Below are 20,603 nucleotides of genomic sequence, written 5' to 3' on the forward strand. Positions count from 1 at the left end.
CCCTTTGCTCTGACTATCCCAGTCTGAGGAACCTGTTGCTGCACAAGGTGGGCCAAGCTGGGAAGACCAACTGGGTTAGGAGGGATTGGGGTCACTTTGGGAAAGGGAGGCAGGCAAGTTCCCGAGGCTCCTGGGTAGACATCCTGTCTGTATTATCTTGAGCACCTCCCTGCCCTGGGCAGTTGAAACAAACATCGAGGGTTTCATGCCCAGGTTGATCTTTGTCTAGGAAGGGTGCTTAGAGCTCTGGGATGACAGGAAGGTCCTGACTTCCAGACTCCCTGGCTTGCAGAGCCTGGGGAGGGGAAGCCTGGTGAGCTGTGTGATCCAGTGAGCTCTCTGAGGCGTCTTCCTGTCACTCTGTGGGCCACGCTGTCAGTGGCCCAGCGGGTTCTGTGGAGTCCTGGCGTGCCCAGGAACGGTGTAGGCAAGGCTGGCTAAGGCCTGTTCTGAGCACCTATCGCATGCCAGCCCTCTTCACTGATCATCTTATTTAACTGTGTACGTGTGTGTGTGTGTGTGTTTGTGAAGACCCCAGCTTATGTGCTAAAATCTGGTGAGCTAGGTAGTCAGTACAGTAGGAATTTTGGGGAAGGGCAGTGGGACCAACAGGGATGTTCGGGTGGGTTCCCAGTGGGCAGAGAATAGGTTTGAGAGGGAAAGGTTTTCAGATTTTTAAAATTTTCTAAGTAGCCCTCATAGAACTTTCTCTGAATGTTCACTATCAGAGGCAGAAGGTTATGGGGATTTTCCAGGTTGGGGTTCATGCCCAGAGCCTATGAATGGGCTATAGAGGTCCATGAGTCTCTCAAAAAATACCCAAAATACTGTGCACATATGTGACAGTCTGTCTGGGGTGAGATCCACAGCGTCAGCAGATGCTCAAAGAGGTGCAAGACTAGGAAATTGTTAGGGATCTCTGACGTCCACGGGAATGAGAGGTTTCATTCACCCAAGTTTCTATCACACTTTGGAGGCAAAACCAGAGTATCTTGGCTCTCAGTCCTGCTCCCTGGGACAACTGTGGCCTCAGCTTTGCCTCTATACTGACATTCTAAGATGATTTTCTCTGATCCCAGCCTCCTTGACATAGCCTGCCCGGGTTCCAAGCACCCATGATCACCCTCCAGGCTGTTAGATTTTGCATGTCCTGGGTCTCTTATCCTACCTTTGCCTCCTGAGCCCCTATTTCCAACAAGTGGGCCTGAACACCCTGATCTCCCCAAACCTCCCAGCTGCCTGATGTGCCTGGGTATGGCTGTTGTCAATGTGAGTGCCTGTCTTCCCCAAACCCCAACCTAGCCTGAACCACTGGATTGTCCCTTGCTTGCTCCTGGCTTCTCCCAAAGCAGAATGGTTTGATCCCAGTTGCCCAATGATGGTCTAGCTGCCCTGAACCTTGCCCCTAGGCCTGTGGGCTCCTCATCTCCACCTCACCACCCAGGGGGACTACCTCCTGAGTGGCTGCCCAGCACCCTCCCTGTGTGTGTGTGTGTGTGCACGTGTGTGTGTACATGTATGTGTATGCCCCCACAAATGCCTCTACTGGATGCTTGCTCACAGACGTGTGCACAGGCACCCGCACTCATGCTCTCTCCCCTTTGTCTCATCGAGCATGTTGGGTCCTGGAGCCCTCACTGCCTGGCCTCTGTCCCAGTCCTTTCCTTGGGCTCCTCACTGTCTCTGGCTTGGATCCCACATGGAAAGCACTGCACGAGGTTATCTGTACGGCAGCCCAGTGTTGTTCCAAGCAGAACACTAGTCTTGCCACTTTCCAGCTTTGTGACCCTGAGCCTGTTCCTCAACCTCTCTCAGCCTCTGCCAATAACAGGGATGATTATCATCTCCATATATTTAAAAACTGCCCACTGTCAGGCACTGTGCTAGGCTCTGGGGGAGACAACAGTGAATGTGACATATTCCCCACCTTCACAGAACTTACATCCTAGTGAGGCAGGAAGTAAGGAAACAATAGGAAAGAAAGTTGCAGTTCTGCTAAGTGATGCTTAGCAGATATGCTGCTCTGTGGAGGCACGGAAGAGCACCAGTGGTCAGAGAGCTTCTCTGAGGAGCAGTGCTGGACTCAAGCCCTGACTGACAGAAGAGGCAGTCACTTAAAGATCTAGGGAGAGAGCATTCTAGGCCAAGGGTACAGCTGGTGCAAAGGCCCTGAGGTGGGAATGAGCTCAGGGAGCAGAAAGAAGGCCACGTGGCTGATAGGATGGGGGATGGGAGAGGGCAATGAACCAGTTTAGGGAGGGCCTTTTTAGGGCATGCTGAGGAGACCAGATTCTCACTGAAGGGCAGTGAGAGCTGTTGGAGGGTTATGAGTGATGAAATGATGTGATATAATTTGTTTTCACAACTCACTCCAGCTGCCACAGGGAGAGTGGGGAGGGGGACAGGATTGTGTCAGGAGCAGCTGAGACCCAGAAAGTAGATGGCTTGGCATTTAGCCCTGGCCCAGCCAGCACTCCATGATCATCATGGGCCCCATCTTAGTTGGTGCTGAAAAAAAGCCTGCTGAGCCCAAGGTCACCCCAAGGGCAGTGGCCAGTGGAGCCCCTGCCTGGAGCAGGGCTGGAGTCAGACTGAGAGAGGGCTCAGAGGCTCCAGCAACTGAGAGTCTATCATTTGTAGGCATCTCCCTGGGATGCATGCCCTGTGGCCCAGCTGTGCCCCCTCCTCCACTCTTGCCAGAGGGCTGGAGGTGGGCAGGGTCACTGCTTTGGATGGATGCTTCTGGTTGAAGATTTGAGCCCTTGATCTGGTGGGAGTGTCTGGCAGGGGGCCTGGGAGACTGGGGGTTCATCTTGCACTTCTGGCCCATCCAGGTGCAGATGGAGGCTACTCTGAGTTCTAGAAGCTGCTACTCACTGTGTGACCTCAGGCAAAGCCTTTCTGGTTCTGTGCCTTGGTTTCCCCATTTGTCAAACGTGGTGGTAGAAGCGTGTTTGCTCTTTCTTGGATCTTGGTTTTCCCAGTATTCATGACCATAGTTCTCCTACCAGCCCTGGGGAAGGGGCACAGAGGTGATGCCCCCATTCTGCAGATGGGTCCCTACAGGGAACAGTGAGCCCCACAGCCTATAGTAATTCAGAGTGAGAACTTGGGGCAACGTTTCACACTTCTGCCCTGAAACCCCTCTTTATGTGCCCCTCCCTTAGCTCATTAGGAGAGGGGTTCCTGGCTCAGCTATTTCTGGGCTCAGCTGGTCCTCAGCCCAGGCAGGGCTCTGGGCCCCCCGCCCAGAGTGGAGCTCAATGCTGCCCCTTGTCTGCCCATCCCCAGAGGCCGAGGACACGGCTCAGTGCCCAGTGTTGGCAGAACCTTCATCCCGCTCCCAGTTGCAGGAGGACATGGAAGGGCAGGTAAGGCTGGTGCCAGCCTGAGGTAGCTGCTGGAAGTTGTGGGGTGATGTAGGGTTCTCTCAAGAGCCCTTGATTTGCCCCTAACTCTGAGCTGGTGTAGACTGAGCGTCAGGTGAAGGCACTGATGCTGTCAAATCCCAGGCTTCCCTGGACGCTCAGGGAGATCCCTGACTAAAGAGGAGCACCCCACCCACCAGGCTTGGCTTCCATGTGTGGCGTGGGGGCTTGAGGCACTCCGGTGGACTGGGGTGCAGCCCTGTGCCCCAGCTTTAATACTCATTTGGGCCCCTAGGCTGGGAACAAGCCAGAGGACAAGAACTCAGGCAGCAGGCCAGAGGTCCCCTCTCTCTCTTCTTTCCTTTCTCAGTGCCCCCACCCCCAAGGAGTCTAGCTGAGTAGCTGACCTGCTCCCTCTCTCCTCTGAGCACACAACCTGAGGGAACAGATTGAAATAGCAACCGAAGCAGCAGGGATTTAGGGCAGACCAGAAAGAATCCCTCACTCGGGGCCAGGCCCCTTGGGCTCTCGGGTGTCCTAGGCTCAGAGCCCAGATACTCTACAGCCTGGCTCTTCAGACTCTTTTTTCTTTTTCATCTATGAAAGTTTTCCTTTTTTTTTTTTTAAAGTAAAATCTATGCTCACACAATCTTCAAAACTCTAGAAGGTGACACTCAAGGTGGGTGGGCTGTTTTGCCCTCTTTTGCTTTGTGTTTGACAGCTGAGGTTAAGTGAATCTTAAGTGGCCCTGGGTGTCAGAGCCCCCCTCGCAGGGCCAGAAGTCCCAGAGAACAGACTGGCTTTCCTCTTTGGGCTCTGAGCTCTTGTTCTCTAAGTGGGAAGTTGTTCCTGCCATGTCAGTCCCCTGTAGATTCTGGTTTGGGAAGTCTGGGGGGAGGGACTCCTAATCTGTGATTTAAGCTCCTCAGGTGGCACCTGTGACCAGGCAAGGGCAGGCAGGATGGGTCTCATTTAAATCCCTGTAACTGTCCCTGCAGCTTCCTCTGCTGCAGCCCAGAGCCTGGCTGGTCCTTCCCCTCCTCCTGCCTCTCCTGAGCCCCCAGAACTCCTTTTCCAGAGGAGAGTGGGGGTGCTGGGGGAAGCTGAGGCCTGAAAAAGGGAAGCAGGAGTTGTTTGGAGGGGCTGGGCTATGTCCCTGGTGGCAGAGGTCACAGGATGGGGGAAATAGCCTAGAATGGATGGGCCCAGGGCAGAGAGGGATGAGGAGGAGCCAACACACAGTCCATCATGTCTGCCCCCGCTGGGGTTAGAATGGGGTGGAAGCCTATGTGAATTGTGGGCCGGTGCCACTCCCTTTTTGAAGGGGGAGGGGTGGAAATGGCAGGGGAAATGGGCTGCCTCAGTTTATAGAGGAGAACAGGCCCAAGAGGGTGGAGGGGAGTGGGCTGGCTGAGGCAAGGCAGTGAGGAATCCTGACCCAGACCCACGAGAGGTCCCACAGTGAGTGGGCAGAGCAGGGATCTCTCCTTGCAGGGCTCTCCCCAGAGTGCCCGTGGCAGCCTCCTCACGAGTGCTTCCTCAGGGCTGGGTGAGCGCTGAGGGCCAGGTGCGGAGGGGGACCCCAAGCCCCCTCATCCTTCCTCCTACAGCCAGGGCGCTGGGCGCTGGGCCCACAGGCAGCCACACTCTCAGCGAGGCTCTGGGGTGGCGCTGCACCTGCCCAGCACCCTGGACAGCGCCTCACGCTGGGCCTCGCATGGCTCACTTTGGCTTCTCTGGGGTGGCCTCTGTTCTGTTGAAGCGTCACTTCTGTTGACTTCCTTGCCTCCTCTCATAACTTCCCCTCTAAAGGCAGCCCCCAGCCCAGTTTCCTCCATTCGCTGCAGACTCACTGTTGCCTGGCTCCCGGGGCCCGGGTGGAGAACACGCGAAGAGGCAAGGAGGCTGGCTGCTGTCAGCCTGGGGTTTGGTCTCCATCACTCTCCAGTGGGAGAGGACGGGGGCTTAGAGGAGTGCTGGGCCCTTCCCTAGTCCCTTTCAACCTGCACCTTCCTCCAAGGGCTTTGGTGAATTCTGGAGACACATAAGAGACACATAAGAGGTAACAAGGAAGGCAGGACTGGGGCATATGGAATGGCAGGGGGCTGGGGGAGAGCAGAATGGGGCTGGTTTGAGCAGGGCATTGAGGACACCATGGCCTGGGCCCTTACGCCAGCCAGGAGGTCCTGAGAAGGTCATCTCAGCCATCCTCTGTCCCTAGGCAGGCTGCCTAGTGCTAGTTCTGCTGGGCTTCATACCCCCCAGCACCTGCCTTGTCTGACCCACACCTCCATCTCCTATCTGCCACCAGGTCTAGGGGAGTCCCAGGAGCAGCCAGCACGGGGTGGAAGCAGTGCCTGCCATGGATGAAGATAAGCTTCCATCTGTACTGCCTGGGGAAGATGGTGCCACCTGGGACCCCAGCCTGGAGCCTGAGGAGGAGCCCAGGGTCCAGAATGGAATGGCAGCCAGTGAGGACCTGAATTGTGGCCATAACAGACCAGGGCATGAGATTAGGGGCACACTGGTGGACACTGAGGAGCCCACAAGGGGCCCAGACATGACTCTCCATGGCCTCAGCCTTGGCTCCTCCCTCACAAATGGTCTAACCATGGGACCAGACTCGAACATTCTTGAAGATTCTACAGAGTCCAGAACCTGGAGGTCTGGTGGGTTTGCAGAAGGAGATGATGCTTCCGGGAGCCTTTGTCCGGACACCGAGGACCCTCAACTAGGGTAAGTTGGTGTCTCAGGTTAGGGGCTCACCACATTTAGCTGCTCTGTGCTTTGTGGCCTGAGCTAGCCACTTAGCCTCTCTGGTTCTTGTTTTTCTCAGCCATAAAATGGGAATTTTATGTCGCTATTCTGCCCAGCTCTAGGTATTTTGGGAAAATAGAACCATGAGATTTCTTTCTTTTTTTTTTAAGATTTTTTTATTGACCGATTTTAGAAACAGAGGAAAAGAGATCATAGTTGCTTCAGTTTAGTTGTTTGTTGATTGCTTCTTGTATGTGTCTGGACTGGGCAAGCCTGGAGTTTGGAACCAGAGACCTCAGCATTCCAGGCTGACATAGAGCCATGAGATTTCGAAGGCCAACAGGCTTGTTGTGCCTCCAGCCCTCAGTCCTTCAAACCACTGTGGGCTATTTTTAGGTGGGGCTGGACATTAGAGTTTCAAAATGCCTTGATGTGGAATTCGTCTGGTCCATCCATCTACTTTCTAGAGATGAAGATCTCCCAATTCTGCAGCTGACCTCACGAGAGTAGGCTTTGTGGATTAATCCCTGTCAGCTACCCCGGACCTGAGTGCCTTCTGGAAGTTCTACCAGGAATCTGACTTCAGTCCTACTCATTAGAGTTACAACCCCCCTTCTGTTATCCTCAGCAGGAGGTGGAGAGACCTGGTATCTTAGAGATGCCAGTTGGACAAGGAGGGTGGGGATGGGCCAGCAGAATGTCTAGAAGACCCCAGGGTGGGCTGAGAAAAGAAAGTATTGAAGTCTCAGTGTTCAAGTGTGCAGGAGGTATGTGAGTGTGTGTGTGGAGCATGCATGTGTATGCGCAGAGCTGTGTAAACATGCTGATGCATATGAGTCTGCATGGCTGTAGGGTGAGGGTGTTTGTGTGTGCTTGGCCTGTGCGAGTGTGTGCACATTTGGGCCTGCACATGGGTGTGTAGGGGTGAGTGTGCCTAGAACTCCAAGGATTGGAGCGTGGTGCCCGGAGTCAGGTGCCTGTGTGTACTGAGTATGCCGTGGCCATAAAAGCATTTTCATGCAGGCCTAGGGCATCAGCTGGATGGCAGGGGGCTGCGGTAGGGGGCCGGGGCTTCTGGGAGCACTCTGTTTGCATTTAGGTGGCATATTTATTTAGGATGACTGCGGGGGAGGGCACATGGAAGTTCGGAGGTTGGGTTGATGGTCTTCAAGCCCCTGCTAGGACCACTCTTCAGTACTGTTCAAGCACATGAGAAGGTGGGAGATAGTAGGTAGAGGACCATTCATGGCTCTGACAGTAGGTGAGAGGCCAACAGGGCAGGGTCTGTGTTGTTGCTTAGAGGTTTCCAGGACCCCACACAGGCCTGGCAGGGTGCCTTTGCTGGGCAGACGTAGATGTTTGTTCTGTGACCTTTTTCTTCCCTCCTCTCCTACTGGAGGTCAGGAGAAGCCACTCCACCCAAGTGCCCTGCCAGGCATCCGGCCACCTTTTAGAATTCTGCCCAGTTCCCCACTTTCTCCTCTGGCCCCTCAAAGGTCTAATGAGACTGCAGTTTCAGCTGCTTCTGAGACTGGGGTGAAACACAGTTGTCCCCGCCCCACTCAGGTCAGTAAGTTTCTCCAGGAAACACACTGGGACCAGATCTTAGACATGGGGGGGGTCCAAGGAGGTGCTTGAGGGGAAGGGGCACTTCCCAGTCCTCCTTTCTGCTACAGCAGGGGCTGGGGCAGAAGCTGGGCCTAGCCAGATCCTCGGGGGGTGAGGGGTGTGCTTCTTTGCAAAATGAGGGACCGTGATCTATCAGAAATGAGCCCAGCTTGGCCTGCTTCTTTCTTTGTGTCTCTTCTTGCTATGTCTATGTTTCTGTCTATCTTCGTCTTCCTTCAGCTGATATTCTGTATATCCTAAGCTCTGTGTCCTCATCTCTGTTTCTTATGCTCTCTGTATCTTTTTGTCTCTCTCTTTCGCTCTTTCTTCCGTTGCTATATTTTTGTCTTTTTCTTGTTTCTCTCTCTGGATCTTGCTGTCCTTCAGTCTCTCTCCTCTCCCTTCTCTGACCTCCCTGCTCACCTGAGCATCTCTCTAGGATGCCTCCATTCATCTGTGCTCTGTTTTAGGTGCTGGGGATACACCTGTGAGCAGAATATACAAAAATTCCTGCTCTCATGGAGCTTATGATTTAGTGGAGAGACAGATAATAAATCACAAAATAATAAGTTATTGTATTAAACTGTATTACAAAGGGGTAAGTGCTTTGGAAAAAATGAAGTAGGAAAAGGGGGCTGGGGTGTTTGGGAAAGGTCTCAGTTATAAATGGGGCGGTCAGGGCAGACCTCATGGGGAGAGAAATGAGGAAGGAGGTGTTGGCCGGAGGGAAGAGCACCGTAGACGTAGACCGAGGGAACGGCCAGCATGAAGGCTCCCTGTGGGGTAGCTCAGGGCCCTGCAGGGCGTAGGTAGGGTGGTGGACTGCGGGGCTATCAGCCTCTGTTCACTCACCCAGTGCATATGCAGTGAGGTTTACTAAGTACCTCCTGTGATCTGGGTGCTTCTGGCCTTATGTGTGGGGAGTTGGCTAGGGCTGGGTCACCAGTGGTAAATGGGGAAGTAACCAGATGGGGCTGGGAGGACATGAAGAGCTGCCTTGAGGATGGAGAATAATGAGAGGGGGGCCAGTGTGGGGGGCAATGTGGGTCTGCCTCCCTCGGTCTCTCTGAGCAGGTGGCATTAAGACAAAGCCTGCAAGTTGAAATGTGGTCAGCCAAGCTAAGATCCTCCCCAGGCTGTAAGGACAGCAAAATTCTGACCCATTGTGACTCTAGTTGTGATAGAGGGAGCAGCCCCGTGAGCCAGGCTGGCGGAAGAGGACTCACATTCATTCAGAGATGCCTGTTATGGGCTAGGCACGGGTTGGGCGCTGGGGGGCGGGCCGTACCCATCCTTTTCACTGCCATACTCCAGTAACCAGCCAGCATGTGGCAGTATTGGCTGAAAAAATAAACAGGACACAATCCATGCCCACTCCCTGCCCCCCAGAGAGCTCCCAAGCACAGATTGGTGTAGTCCCAGCACCTGGAATGGGGGGCACCCTGGCAGGATTCTGACTGGTCCTTGCATCTTGCAGGCTGGGAGGCCCTGGAGAGCCAGATGTCCGGGACGGCTTCAGTGCCACGTTTGAGAAGATTGTGGAGTCCGAGCTGCTGCGGGGCACCCAGTACAGCAGCCTCGACTCCCTAGACGTGTTGAGCCTCACGGACGAGAGTGACAGCTGCGTCAGCTTTGAGGCCCCCCTCACCCCCCTCATCCAGCAGCGGGCCCGGGACAGCCCCGAGCCAGGGACTACCTTGGGTCTTGGGGACATGGGACCCGAGGGGGATGTGGGAGCAGCTGGCGGCAGTGGGGAGCTGGGCAGCCCCCTGCGGTGTTCCATCTCCAGCAGCCGCTCAGAGAACGTCCTGAGCTGTCTGTCTCTCACGGCCGTGCCCAATGGCTTCCATGAAGATGGACCCCGGGGTCCAAGTGGGGATGAGGAGGAGGAAGAGGAGGAGGACATGGACAAGTTGCTGAACTCGGCCAGGTGAGGCAGGGCCCTGGCCGGGAGCTGGGAGAACATTGAGCAGATGGGGAAACAGACCCAGAGGAAGCAAAGCAAGTGAGGGTAACCCAGTGCCTGGTAAACAGTCCTCTCCAAGGTCATCATGTCCTTCTCCTGCACCTGGACTTCTCACCCCAGTCCTGAGGGCCCATTGTGCCCACAGGCCTGTCCAGCCCGTGGGCCAGGGAGCGATGCTGTGGGTTTGTGGAGCACCTAATGATTTCACCTGAGGGGCTCTTCCAGAAGTCTGACTTGGTCCCCTCCTGGTGCAGTGGAGCCTCTTTCCTTGCTCTGGCCCCATGTGGGTTTTCCAAGGCCTGGGGAGACCTTTCAGCCCCTTGTGAGGGCTCTGACCAGGGCCTCTGAGCCCCTCCTCTTCACCCCACCTTCCGTCTGCAGTGACCCCAGCCTAAAGGATGGCCTGTCTGACTCGGACTCAGAGCTGAGCAGCTCGGAGGGGCTGGAGCCTGGCAGCACTGACCCGCTGGCCAACGGGTGCCAGGGAGTCAGTGAAGCTGCGCGCCGACTGGCCCGCCGCCTCTACCACCTTGAGGGCTTCCAGCGCTGTGACGTCGCCCGGCAGCTGGGCAAGAAGTGAGTTTTGTCTCCCCCCAGCCCCACCCCAATCAAACCCAGTGTCTCCCCGAGCCTTAAAGGGGTGCTTGGGGGGCTCCCAACAGTCCCTAAGAGCTCCTCCTCCTGCCACTGTCCTCATTCCTTGGCCTAGCAGACTTGCCCTAAATCCATTTCCTATCTGGGCTGCCTGGGTGAGGGCCCACACTCTTAGGGAGGGGAGGCGGTGGCAGGGTGGCCCCTCGGGGCGAGGGAAGTGGGATGGTGTGTGCGGTTATGAGGCCTCGGTGGATGGTAGTGAGGACAGAGCAGTCAGGTGAGGGCTAGTAGCCCAGCTGATGGGGGCAGGGAGAGGAGAACTGGGCCTGGCCTGGGATTGCTGGGGCCCAGGAGCTAGGGGAGGGGTTGCCCGTCCCCATGAAGGCCTACCTACTGTCTATTGCAGTGGTCCCCAACCCCCGGGCTGTGGACTGGTACCAGTCGTGGGCCATTTGGTACCGGTCCGCAGAGAAAGAATACATAACTTACATTATTTTCATTTTATTTATATTTAAGTCTGAACGATGTTTTATTTTTTAAAAATGACCAGATTCCCTCTGTTACATCCATCTAAGACTCACTCTTGACGCTTGTCTCGGTCACATGATACATTTATCCGTCCCATCCTAAAGGCTGGTTCGTGAAAATATTTTCTGACATTAAACCGGTCCATGGCCCAAAAAAGGTTGGGGACCATTGGTCTATTGGAATTGGCTAAAGGGGCAGAAGGAATTAGGCAGGTGGGAGTCCTGAAGGGGTGGAGGACAGGCAGGGACTGTGAGACTGAGGACATCACTGGCACATCCTGAGCATGTCTGACGATCAGCATGTTTGCCTGCTGTTACCCTTCCTCCAGAGTGCCTCCCAGCACCCACCTTAAGGCTTTGAGGTATGCAGAAGCAGGTCTGGCTCCCAAGGCTAACGGGAACAGTGCAGATCCTATACCCCTAGCGTGGGCTAACTGGGGCTCAGGCCACAGGGAGGCGCTGAGGTGGGCGCTGCTCCTGGATCCCTCTCTGCTTCCTTCCACCCAGCGTCCTCCACCTTCCACAGGAACCATGTGGCTCCTGTCCTGTCCTCCCCGCCTCAGCTCAGAACCACAGCTACTAGCCCCCGGCCTGCTGGGCTGTGACCCCCCCAACCCAGTGACACCTTTTAGAGCCTTCATTATGATCGATGCCCATTTTCCCTCATCTTTTCACCCCCCCCCTCAATTAGGAATTTTCCCAAAAGTGCGTAATTGTGCTTATCTTTCCCAACTGAAAACAAAGATCCTTCCTCAACTGGTTTTCCTGGCCTGCCTCTTGATAGCCAGGATTCTCAGCTTGTGCCTTGGGTGGCCTCTGTCCCCTCCCTTCCCCATTCAGCCCCAGGGGGAAGCCCCAGCCCCCATTCTTCCCCACCCTCTCCCTTCAGAAGCAGCCTATGTCTTGAGTCTGGTGACACTCCAGCTGCCCTTTCTTTTTGTCTAATTAAGCTTTTTATTATGAAAGTTTCAAACATACAGAAAAGTAGAGAAACTGTATTAAGCCTCCATGTGCCTCTTACTCAGCTTCAGAGTTATCAACCTTCTTCTTGTTCTTGTTTCCTCTGTTCCTCCCACGGTACCTCTGCCATTTGCTGGAATAGTTTAAAGCTTATTTTAGGCACTCGATCATTTTTTTCCAGAAATACTTTGGTATGTGTCTCTAACTGATAAGGATTTTTTTTACACAATTATAATAATTCCATTACAATTTCTAAGAAAATTAACAAAAATTCCTTAATTATCGCTAACATTCAATCTATGCTTAATTTTCTCTGATTGTCTCAAAAACGTTTTGTTCAGCTCGGAACGCAAACAAGGTCCACACTTTACATTTGGTCAATATGTCGCTTAAGACTCTTTTAGTCAACAGCAGTAGAACAATCCCCTTCCTTTTTTTTTTTTTTTTTCATTTTTCCGAAGCTGGAAACGGGGAGGCAGTCAGACAGACTCCCACATGCGCCTGACCGGGATCCACCTGGCATGCCCACCAGGGGGCGATGCTCTGCCCCTCTGGGGAGTCGCTCTGTTGCATCCAGAGCCATTCCAGTGCCTGAGGCAGAGGCCACAGAGCCATCCCCAGCGCCAGGGCCAACTTTTGCTCCAATGGAGCCTTGGCTGCGGGAGGGGAAGAGAGAGACAGAGAGGGAGGAGAGGGGGAGGGGTGGAGAAGCAGATGGGTGCCTCTCCTGTGTGCCCTGGCCAGGAATCGAACCCGGGACTCCTGCACTCCAGGCCGGTGCTCTACCGCTGAGCCAACCAGCCAGGGCCCCCTTCCTTTTTTTTTAACGCCATGTATTTGTTGAAGAAACAGAGCCGTTTGAAGCTATGGGCTGACAACTCCCCACCTTTACCCTGAGCTCCGGGTATCTCCCCCGGTGGCCACCTACTCTGTCATATCCTCAGAGGTGAATTAAGGTCGGTTGAGGCCCCGGCGCAGAAGGAAGTATTGGGCCCCTTAAAAATAGAGACAGGGAAAATAAAAATACATGTTAACCATATTTTTCAATAAATAAAAAAAATATGTACTATTAATGTTAAAACTGCACATATGAAACCAAACTAGAAAAAAGTGTAAAATTGGGGTTTTGTGGGGCCCTTCAGAAGTCTGGGCCCAGGGTGCGTGCCAGTGTGCTGGCTGTTAAATCTGCCTCTGCATATCCTACACCTGTTTCATCCTCGTATCCTGGGGATTCTGCCTCCAGAACCCCTTCCTCCCCTTCTCCTGGGTGTGACTGCAGCCCAGCGGTGGGTCCCCACTCAGCAGCTGTGTTCCAAATACTGTGTTCCAAATATCTGACCATTTCACTTAGCTGTTTCCCCATGTCCAACTTAAGAATCAAGTCTGGACCCTCCCTGGGCCCTCAGGCACTGTTCCCGCCTCCTCTGGCTGCTGCTGTTCTTGCTCTCTGGCTCTGGCCACATGGCCTTGCTGGTAGCTCCCTGGACATGTTGTGCAGTTTCCTCCATTGGGGATGCTCTGCATCATCCCACCCCCCACACCCTTCACCTAGCTGGCTCTTACTTCCTGTAGGTGCTGCTCCAGATATCACCTCCTCTAGGAAGCCTTCCTGACCGCCCCGCCCAAGGTTGAACTGTCAGAGCCCGACTGGCCAGCAGGAAAGGCAGCCTATGGGCAGGAAGTCTGGGTGGGTGGGTCAGGGTCCCAGGGTACCACTGCCACATACTCCCATTGTTTGCTGGACCCTGCTTCTCATAGATACCTCATGCTCTCCCGGCAGCAACGAGTTCAGCAGGCTGGTGGCCGGGGAGTACCTCAGCTTCTTTGACTTCTCGGGCCTGACTCTGGACAGAGCGCTCAGGTCAGTGGGGCTGGGACAGGGCAGTGTTCATAGGTGGCACAGGCCACACGTCTAGAGACTCATGCCGGCTCTATCATAAACTTGCTCAGCAACGTTGGGCCAGTCTCTTGACCCCTCTGGGGAGGTTGGGAAGGGGCCATCAGAGCAGCAGCCTCTCGGTGAGTGCTGCTGTGTGGTGGGTGCTGAGGCCATGAAGAAGGTGGGATTGTGTGGTGACTCTTTAGGAGAGGAAAGAAGGCAATACACCTACCTTCTCGCTCCCCACAGCTATTGAGGGAGATTAGCTCTCAGGCCCCACTGGTGCTTGGACCCAAGGTATAGCCCTCAGGAGGGCCCAGCGTGGGAGGATGCAGCCCAGTGTCTAACAGGCCTGGTGGCAGAGCCAACAGGTGATGCCAGGCCAGATCCCTCAGAGGGGGACAGCAGTCTTTGAGCTAAGGGCTGGGTGGCCCTTGAATATTAGACCTTCTCCTCATGTCCCACATGTCTCTTATACTTTTAAAAAAATGTATTTTTTCATTCATTTTTTTTCTTTTTATTCAGTGAGAGAAGGGGAGGCAGAGATAGACTCCTGCATGTGGCCCAACCAGGATCCACCTGGCAAGCCCACTAGGGAATAATGATCTGTCCATCTGGGATGTTGCTCCATTGCTTAGTAACCAAGCTCTTCTTAGTGCCTGAGGTAGAGCCTATGGAGCCATCCTCAGTGCCTGGGGCCAACTTGCTCCAATCGAGCCATGGCTGCAGGGGGGGAAGAGAGAGAGAGAGAGAGAAAGAGAAAGAGAGAGAGAAAAGTGACAAGGGGAGGGGTGAAGAAGCAGATGGGTGCTTCTCCTGTGTGCCCTGACCGGGAATCAAACCCAAGACAGCCACACACTGGGCCACTGCTCTACAACTGAGTCAACTGGTCAGGACCTCTTTTTTTTCTCTGCTAAGTTGAGCTGTTTTCTGTTGCCTTGCTTATAATTCACCTACTCTTTTTTCTGTGTTTAATAGGGTTTTAAACCCATATATGGAGTTTTTACTTTAATTATATTTTTCAATTCTAGAATTTTTATTAAAAATTTTTTCTTACAGATTCTAATTCTCTGGGGAAGTCCCTGTCTTTTCACTTTTTTTCTCCATTTCCTCCTCTCTTTCCCTGACATATTAGTCACAGTTGTTTCAAAGTCCTTGTCTGCTCATCTTGATATCTGTATCATCTGTATCTGTTTCTATTGTCTATTTTTCTCCTTTTGATCCATCAAAAAGTCTCTCTGTACACTTACTAATGTTTTAATTAGATGCTGTACATTTTGTATGGAGTTATAGTGGCTCTAGATCATTCTATGTATGTTTAGAGAGGGTGTGTCCTGCCCTTCGCTAGGCACTTAGAAGGAGGCAGGAGGCACAGTCCTAACCCAGCCAGGGCTGAAGAGACTTTGGGTTCACCCCATCCCAGGGCGAAGGCCCGTTGGACCTTCCATAGGGAGTGTGGTGTGCTCACGGGAGCTTCTCCATTTGATGGGTCATGAATCCTAATTTTGTCTTTTCAATGCAGCAAGACTGTAAAAAACCCCAAATTCGTCTGCTTCTCAGAGGTTTTCTGCTTAGTTTTTTATGTCCTTCCCTGCACATCTTCAGAATTCGGCAAATCTCTCAAAGGAAAACTGGCTGTGTGCTTATAGCCCCTCAAGTCTCTGGGTTTGTCTCTTCAGCCCTGTGAAGCCATCAAATGTTCTGGCGCCTGCCTGTGCCCATAATCGTCAGTGCCCAGGGAGCAAGCAGTGCCAACCAGTCCACCTTTCCTCTCCAGAATCTGGCCCCTTTCGGTCTCCGTCAGTTAGCAGTTTTCTGATAGCTTACAAGAGCCGTATTCTGTGTGGCTTTTCCTGTCGTTCTCAGTGGATGTGGTGGGCTGCTGCAAGGGCTGAGGCTGGTTTGCACTGGAATGAGGAGGATTGGTTAGGGAAGGTGTTCACTGGATCCGCTTGTGATCAGAGGCTGGGTGCTAAGCTGCAGGACCTTGCATATCAGCCCAATAGATTGAGGCTATACTGCAGGGGTACTGGGGAGCCACAGCAGGTGCTGAGTATAAAGTGGGATTCGGGAGGCAGGGCTGATAGCAGCAGGCTGGCAGCTTTTGATCCAGAAGCATCAGATTTCTGAATAGGGCCAGTGGGAGAAGAGAAAGCCTGAGTTCAGTGGCAGTTGTGCTGGGTTAGGGCTTGGTAGAAACCCCCTGGGAAGGGGTGTTTGAGCTGAGGAGTAGGAGCTGAGATGGATGGCTCATCAGTAGGACAGGCTAAGGCTGGGATAGGGGATGGGTTTCAGAAAGTCCTGAAGAGGGAGAAGACAGACAGAGCTGAAGGCCACCTGCGGGGAAGAGAACTGGAGCAGGAGAGACAGGGAGAGGATGGCAGGTAGAGGGTTTTTGTATAGCAGGTGACTGGGATTGAACTGTGGTCAGCCGTTTTCAATGCCTTGGGAAGCTTCAGACGGTAAGGGCTGGCCAAGTTGGGGCTCACAGGCCCCAGGGTGACTTAGGAGAGAAGATAAAGCGAAGTGGGCATTACAGAAACCAAATGAACCACTGCAAAGCTGGGAACAAATTAGCTTCCTGAACCCAGGACAAACAGAGACCCAAACTGTCTTAGCTTGTGGTTTCCTCCAGGTAAGGGACTTGGCCCCACCTTCCAGCCCCTCTGGTTTGGGGATCAGCTGCCAGGGCCGCTGAGAGCTGGTGGCCTTTGAACTGGGCCTTGGGTGGGATTCAGAGCTGCCCGTCAGAGGAGGGAAGGCCTTGCGGGCGGGGCCTAGCCTGCTCAGAGGCATCTGGCGGTCAAAGTGCCTCTCCTGTTCAGGTGTAAATACGGTGTGGGGAGGCAGCAGGGGATGCAAGCTGGAAGCACAGGAGGGAGGTGGGGTAGTCAGGAAGGTCAGGCCCTGAGGAACTTGGACGTTATTCTGAGGGCTCTGGGGAGCCAGTGACAAGTTTTAAGTGGGGAGAGTCTTGACTGCATGTGTGTTTAGAAAGACCACCCCGTGTCTGCAGGGAGGATGTTGGGGCGTTGCCAGGGTACACCTGTCTGGAGGCGGTTGCAGGTGTTCTGGGCACATGATGAGGCCAGAAGAGGAGGAGGAGAAAAGATTGAGATTGGGGTGAAGGACAACTTGTTGACAGCTCAGACTTGGGGTGTGGGAAGAGGAAGGGAGGCCAGGGTTGGGCCTGAGGTTCTGTTGCTATCTCACAGAGTGAGGAGTGGGTCTGAGTGAAGCAGAACAGTCTGAGGGGCATGTGTCTGGGCCCAGGCACAGAGGAGGGAGCAGGGAGTGGGCATTTATCCCAAAGAAGAGCTAATGCCAGCACTGAGGTTTTCCTCTGTCTTTGTTCATCGCAACCTGTCCCCTGCCTACTTCTGAAAGGGCCATGGAGGGTGATGAGGACTGAAAGTCCAGAAACTGTCCTGGGGGCCAGGTACTTACCTGGGCTGGGTGCTGGGGAACCAGAGCATTGACCCCCCTCAGGCAGGTGTGTGTGTGTGTGTGTGTGGCAGGGGTTTCTACTCTGGATGAGGACCCATACTGATTCATGGGCCCTCAGCATCCTTGAATTGCCTTCCAGAACCTTCCTGAAGGCCTTCCCGCTTATGGGGGAGACGCAGGAGCGAGAGCGGGTCCTCACTCACTTCTCTCATCGGTACTGCCAGTGCAACCCTGATGATAGCACCTCGGAAGGTATGGCCACCTGCCCCACTCTTCCTGCTCCTCCCAGCCAGGCCCTGGATTCCTCCTGCCCCTGGTCCAGCTGCCACTCTGTCCTGCTCCGTAAACATTGAGTGAATAAACTATGGCACATGGAACAGGCACTGCCTGCTGGGCAAGGGACCTCCACATGCCTTGTCCACTGTCATTCCCTGGCCTGAAAACCCTTCCTCCTAGAGAGTCAGTTCTTCATTCTCCCTGGTCCCCTTCTGCAATGCTGATTCTCAGTGCAGTGGGAGTCCTGATGTGGGGGTCTGTGTTAGAGCACTCTTAGGGGCAGGACCTGCCCTAAGGATGGACCAGAGTTCCAGAAACTTGGGGACTGGGCCAGTTATTAGGAGACACTGGCCATGGTAGGGGCACGGCCCGGGAATCAGAGCCATTCCTGAGTCTGAGGTACAAGGCGAGTTTGGCCACAGGAGGAAGGACTGTGGGCTGGAGCGGGCCCAGGGTGGTCAGGTCTCCCCTGAGGGAGGGGTTGGCCCTGAGTTTAGGCAGGCGAGTGACTCCAGTGCCGCAGTGGGTGGGGCAGGGAGCATCACACAGGCCAGGGGCTCTGGGATGCATCTGGACGGTGGGTGGTCTCTTCCAGTCTCTGGACCTTCGGGCTGGCTCTGTCAGGAGCGAAGGGAGGTGGCGAGGGGTGGGAATGAGTGGGTCCTCACACTGAGGCTGCCGCCATCTCTGATTTAGATGGGATCCACACGCTCACCTGTGCCCTGATGCTGCTCAACACGGACCTGCACGGACATGTGAGCTGAGGAGGATGGGAGGGGGCGTGTCCTCTCCCTGACTCCTCCAGGTTGTCCAGGGCCAGCCCTTTCTCCAGCCCCTTCCTGAGACCTCCTGCTTAGTGGCCATGTCTCTTTTAGAGACCTGAGAACGGGGCACTAAACTGGGCCCTGCCCTAGTTTATCCACCTGAGATGTGCCTCAGTCCCGCCCAGGCAGGGCAGTGAGAGCAGCTGAAGCACATAGGAATTTGGGATGTGCTAAATATGACATGTGACGCTCACTCTGTCCAGACCAGACATTGCTAAAAGATCATGTGCTCTTCCCACCCCTTGTCCTGCCACCCCGAATGTGGCCCCACTAAAGTGCCACACCCCTGGCAGCCCCACCAGTCAAATGGCAGTTTCCTTTAAGAGGCATTCTTGTCACTCTGGCCCCCCACCAGACAGACAGTGAAGAGACAGGTGGGTGCCCGGGAGGGCTGTGAGGCTGTATCTGGTCTGGGCCCTGGGCTGCCTTGATGCTGCTCTGACTCAATAACTCCTTTTTTCTCCGTCTGCTCCGGGGAACCCCTCTTTGGGCTCTCTTGCCCTCCCTCAGGTGGTAAGTGTAGCCACTGGTGTGCATGCCCTGTGAGCCTAAACCCTCATCGCCATGTTCCTCTTCCATGTCCTCCATCACTGTGTCTGGCCCCGCCAATCACTGTCCCATCATTTCTCATGCTGGGGTGGTCAGAGCCCCCTGTTGGGTTGGGGATAGTTTAGTGACTCATGGGGACAACAGGCCAGCATGTCTGGTTCTGAAGTTAACCCAGGAAGTCTGGGGCACATAGGGCGGGAGAAAGAACTGGGACAGACCCGACTTCAGATCCTATTCATGCCTCCACGTGGTAGCTCTGTGACCCTGGACAGGACACTGGCCCTCTCTGGTCTCAGGCTCTGCATCTGCGAGGTGGGAGTAATGATTTTCCCCATCATCCTGGAGGGCTGAGTGGTAATGCACACCTCACAAAGTGTCAAGGTCTGGCACCTAGTAAGGATTTAATTATGAATAATATTATTATATAAGAATAACAATAATATTCATTATTACTATTAACGTTTAAATGATGGAGAACCCAAAGGTCTAGTCTGCAGATGCCTGCAGGGTCAAGAATGCAAAGGCCAGTCTTATGGCCGCTGTTGTGGGCAGGGGCATGCTGGGGCACCTGGCCTGGGGAGGCTGAGAGCCTCAGTGACCTTGGGAGGAAGTGTAGTCATGTGGCAACTTTGGTTATGTCCACCTGGGCCCCTGGCCTGAGTGTGGACAGGAGGGAAGAGGTGTGCATTCCATGGGAATGCCACCAGAGCTAACGCCTATTAACCAGCTCATGTTCCCTCAAGACCAGCTCACTGTTTGTTTATGGGGAGCCAGTGTTGCTAGTGCACTTTAAAAGGATCATTAAACGCACCCTAACTGCCCTTGGCTGGGTCTGAGAGCAACCTCAGGACCCAGTCACTGCTGTGCCAAGCCCTGGATGCCCTTTTCCATGGCCAAGAGCTGTTGAGGAGGGCAGCAGCCACTATTCAGTGAACCCCTGGGTCAGTGATAGCCCTGAGCTTGGTGGGCTTAGCTGCCCATGGCGCCACACTGATGCCCGTAGCCAAACAGAAACATCAACAGCTTCACAAGTCAGAGGTGGGTGGGGCAGGACTGCTCATGTCAGTTGCCAGGAGACTTGGAGAATCCCGCCTTTCTCTCGAGGCAGGATTGTTCAATGATCAGGAGCAATGGTTGCCGGTTTCTCCACACAATAGCTGTGTGGCCTGGAACAAGTTATTGAACTCTCTAAGCCCATTTCTCCCATTGTAAAGTCCTTCTGAGGCTTAAGGAGACAGTGCTAGTAAAGCCTTTAGCCCAAGGTCTGGTTGTTGCAGTTACTGTGAGCTCTCCAGAGGACCCCCGTGGAAGCGGTGTTCTCTGCTGCATGCTTTCCCCCCTTTCCTTGCCTCACTGCTGCTCCTCGAACAACTCAGGCCTTGGCATGGGTCTGTGGCCAGGCGGGCCATAACTTCTTTCTACTGGGAGAGAGAGGCTGTGGGAGGGTCTGAGGGTCAAGGGCAGGCTGGGATGGGTGGGGGGAGAGAGGAGCTGGGAACTTGGAGGATCCAACTCATCCCCCTCCCTTTGGCTTTGGAATGATCCAGGTACTTGCCTTTTTTTTTCTTTTCTTTTTTTGGGTATATCTTTTTGCCTAGTTGTTGTTATTATATTTTGAATCAGATAACTTACCTGGAATGATTTCTCTTTGCGATTTATTGAGTCTTGCTTGTCTGTCCAGAGAGAGATCAGTTTTAGTAGACGTTCCATGTGAACTTGAGAAGAAAATGTATTCTGCAGTTGGTGGTTGTAATGTCCTATATGTGCCGATAGGTCTTTTAATTGTGTTGTAAAAATCTTGTATCTTCTTGGTGGTTTTTTTTATTGTAGTAAAATGTACATACCATA

The 20,603-nt window shown here is 53.8% G+C and overlaps 1 protein-coding gene across 2 annotated transcripts in view; it reads left to right on the forward strand.

The window, feature by feature from the left end:
- PSD2 (pleckstrin and Sec7 domain containing 2) overlaps nt 1–20,603 on the forward strand; it is a 47,687-nt gene that overhangs the window by 8,094 nt on the left and 18,990 nt on the right. For both annotated transcript variants that reach the window (XM_066272673.1, XM_066272674.1), the window contains 6 exons: nt 5,680–6,104; nt 9,211–9,663; nt 10,081–10,275; nt 13,561–13,641; nt 17,246–17,358; nt 18,079–18,137. In XM_066272673.1, coding sequence (XP_066128770.1) covers nt 5,731–6,104; nt 9,211–9,663; nt 10,081–10,275; nt 13,561–13,641; nt 17,246–17,358; nt 18,079–18,137 — 1,275 coding nt within the window. In that variant the 5' untranslated portion in view covers nt 5,680–5,730. Of the gene's footprint in view, nt 1–5,679; nt 6,105–9,210; nt 9,664–10,080; nt 10,276–13,560; nt 13,642–17,245; nt 17,359–18,078; nt 18,138–20,603 lie in introns of those variants that run through there.

The sequence above is a fragment of the Saccopteryx bilineata genome, chromosome 4, assembly GCF_036850765.1.
Source record: "Saccopteryx bilineata isolate mSacBil1 chromosome 4, mSacBil1_pri_phased_curated, whole genome shotgun sequence".
In the NCBI taxonomy this organism is placed as follows: Eukaryota; Metazoa; Chordata; class Mammalia; order Chiroptera; family Emballonuridae; genus Saccopteryx; species Saccopteryx bilineata.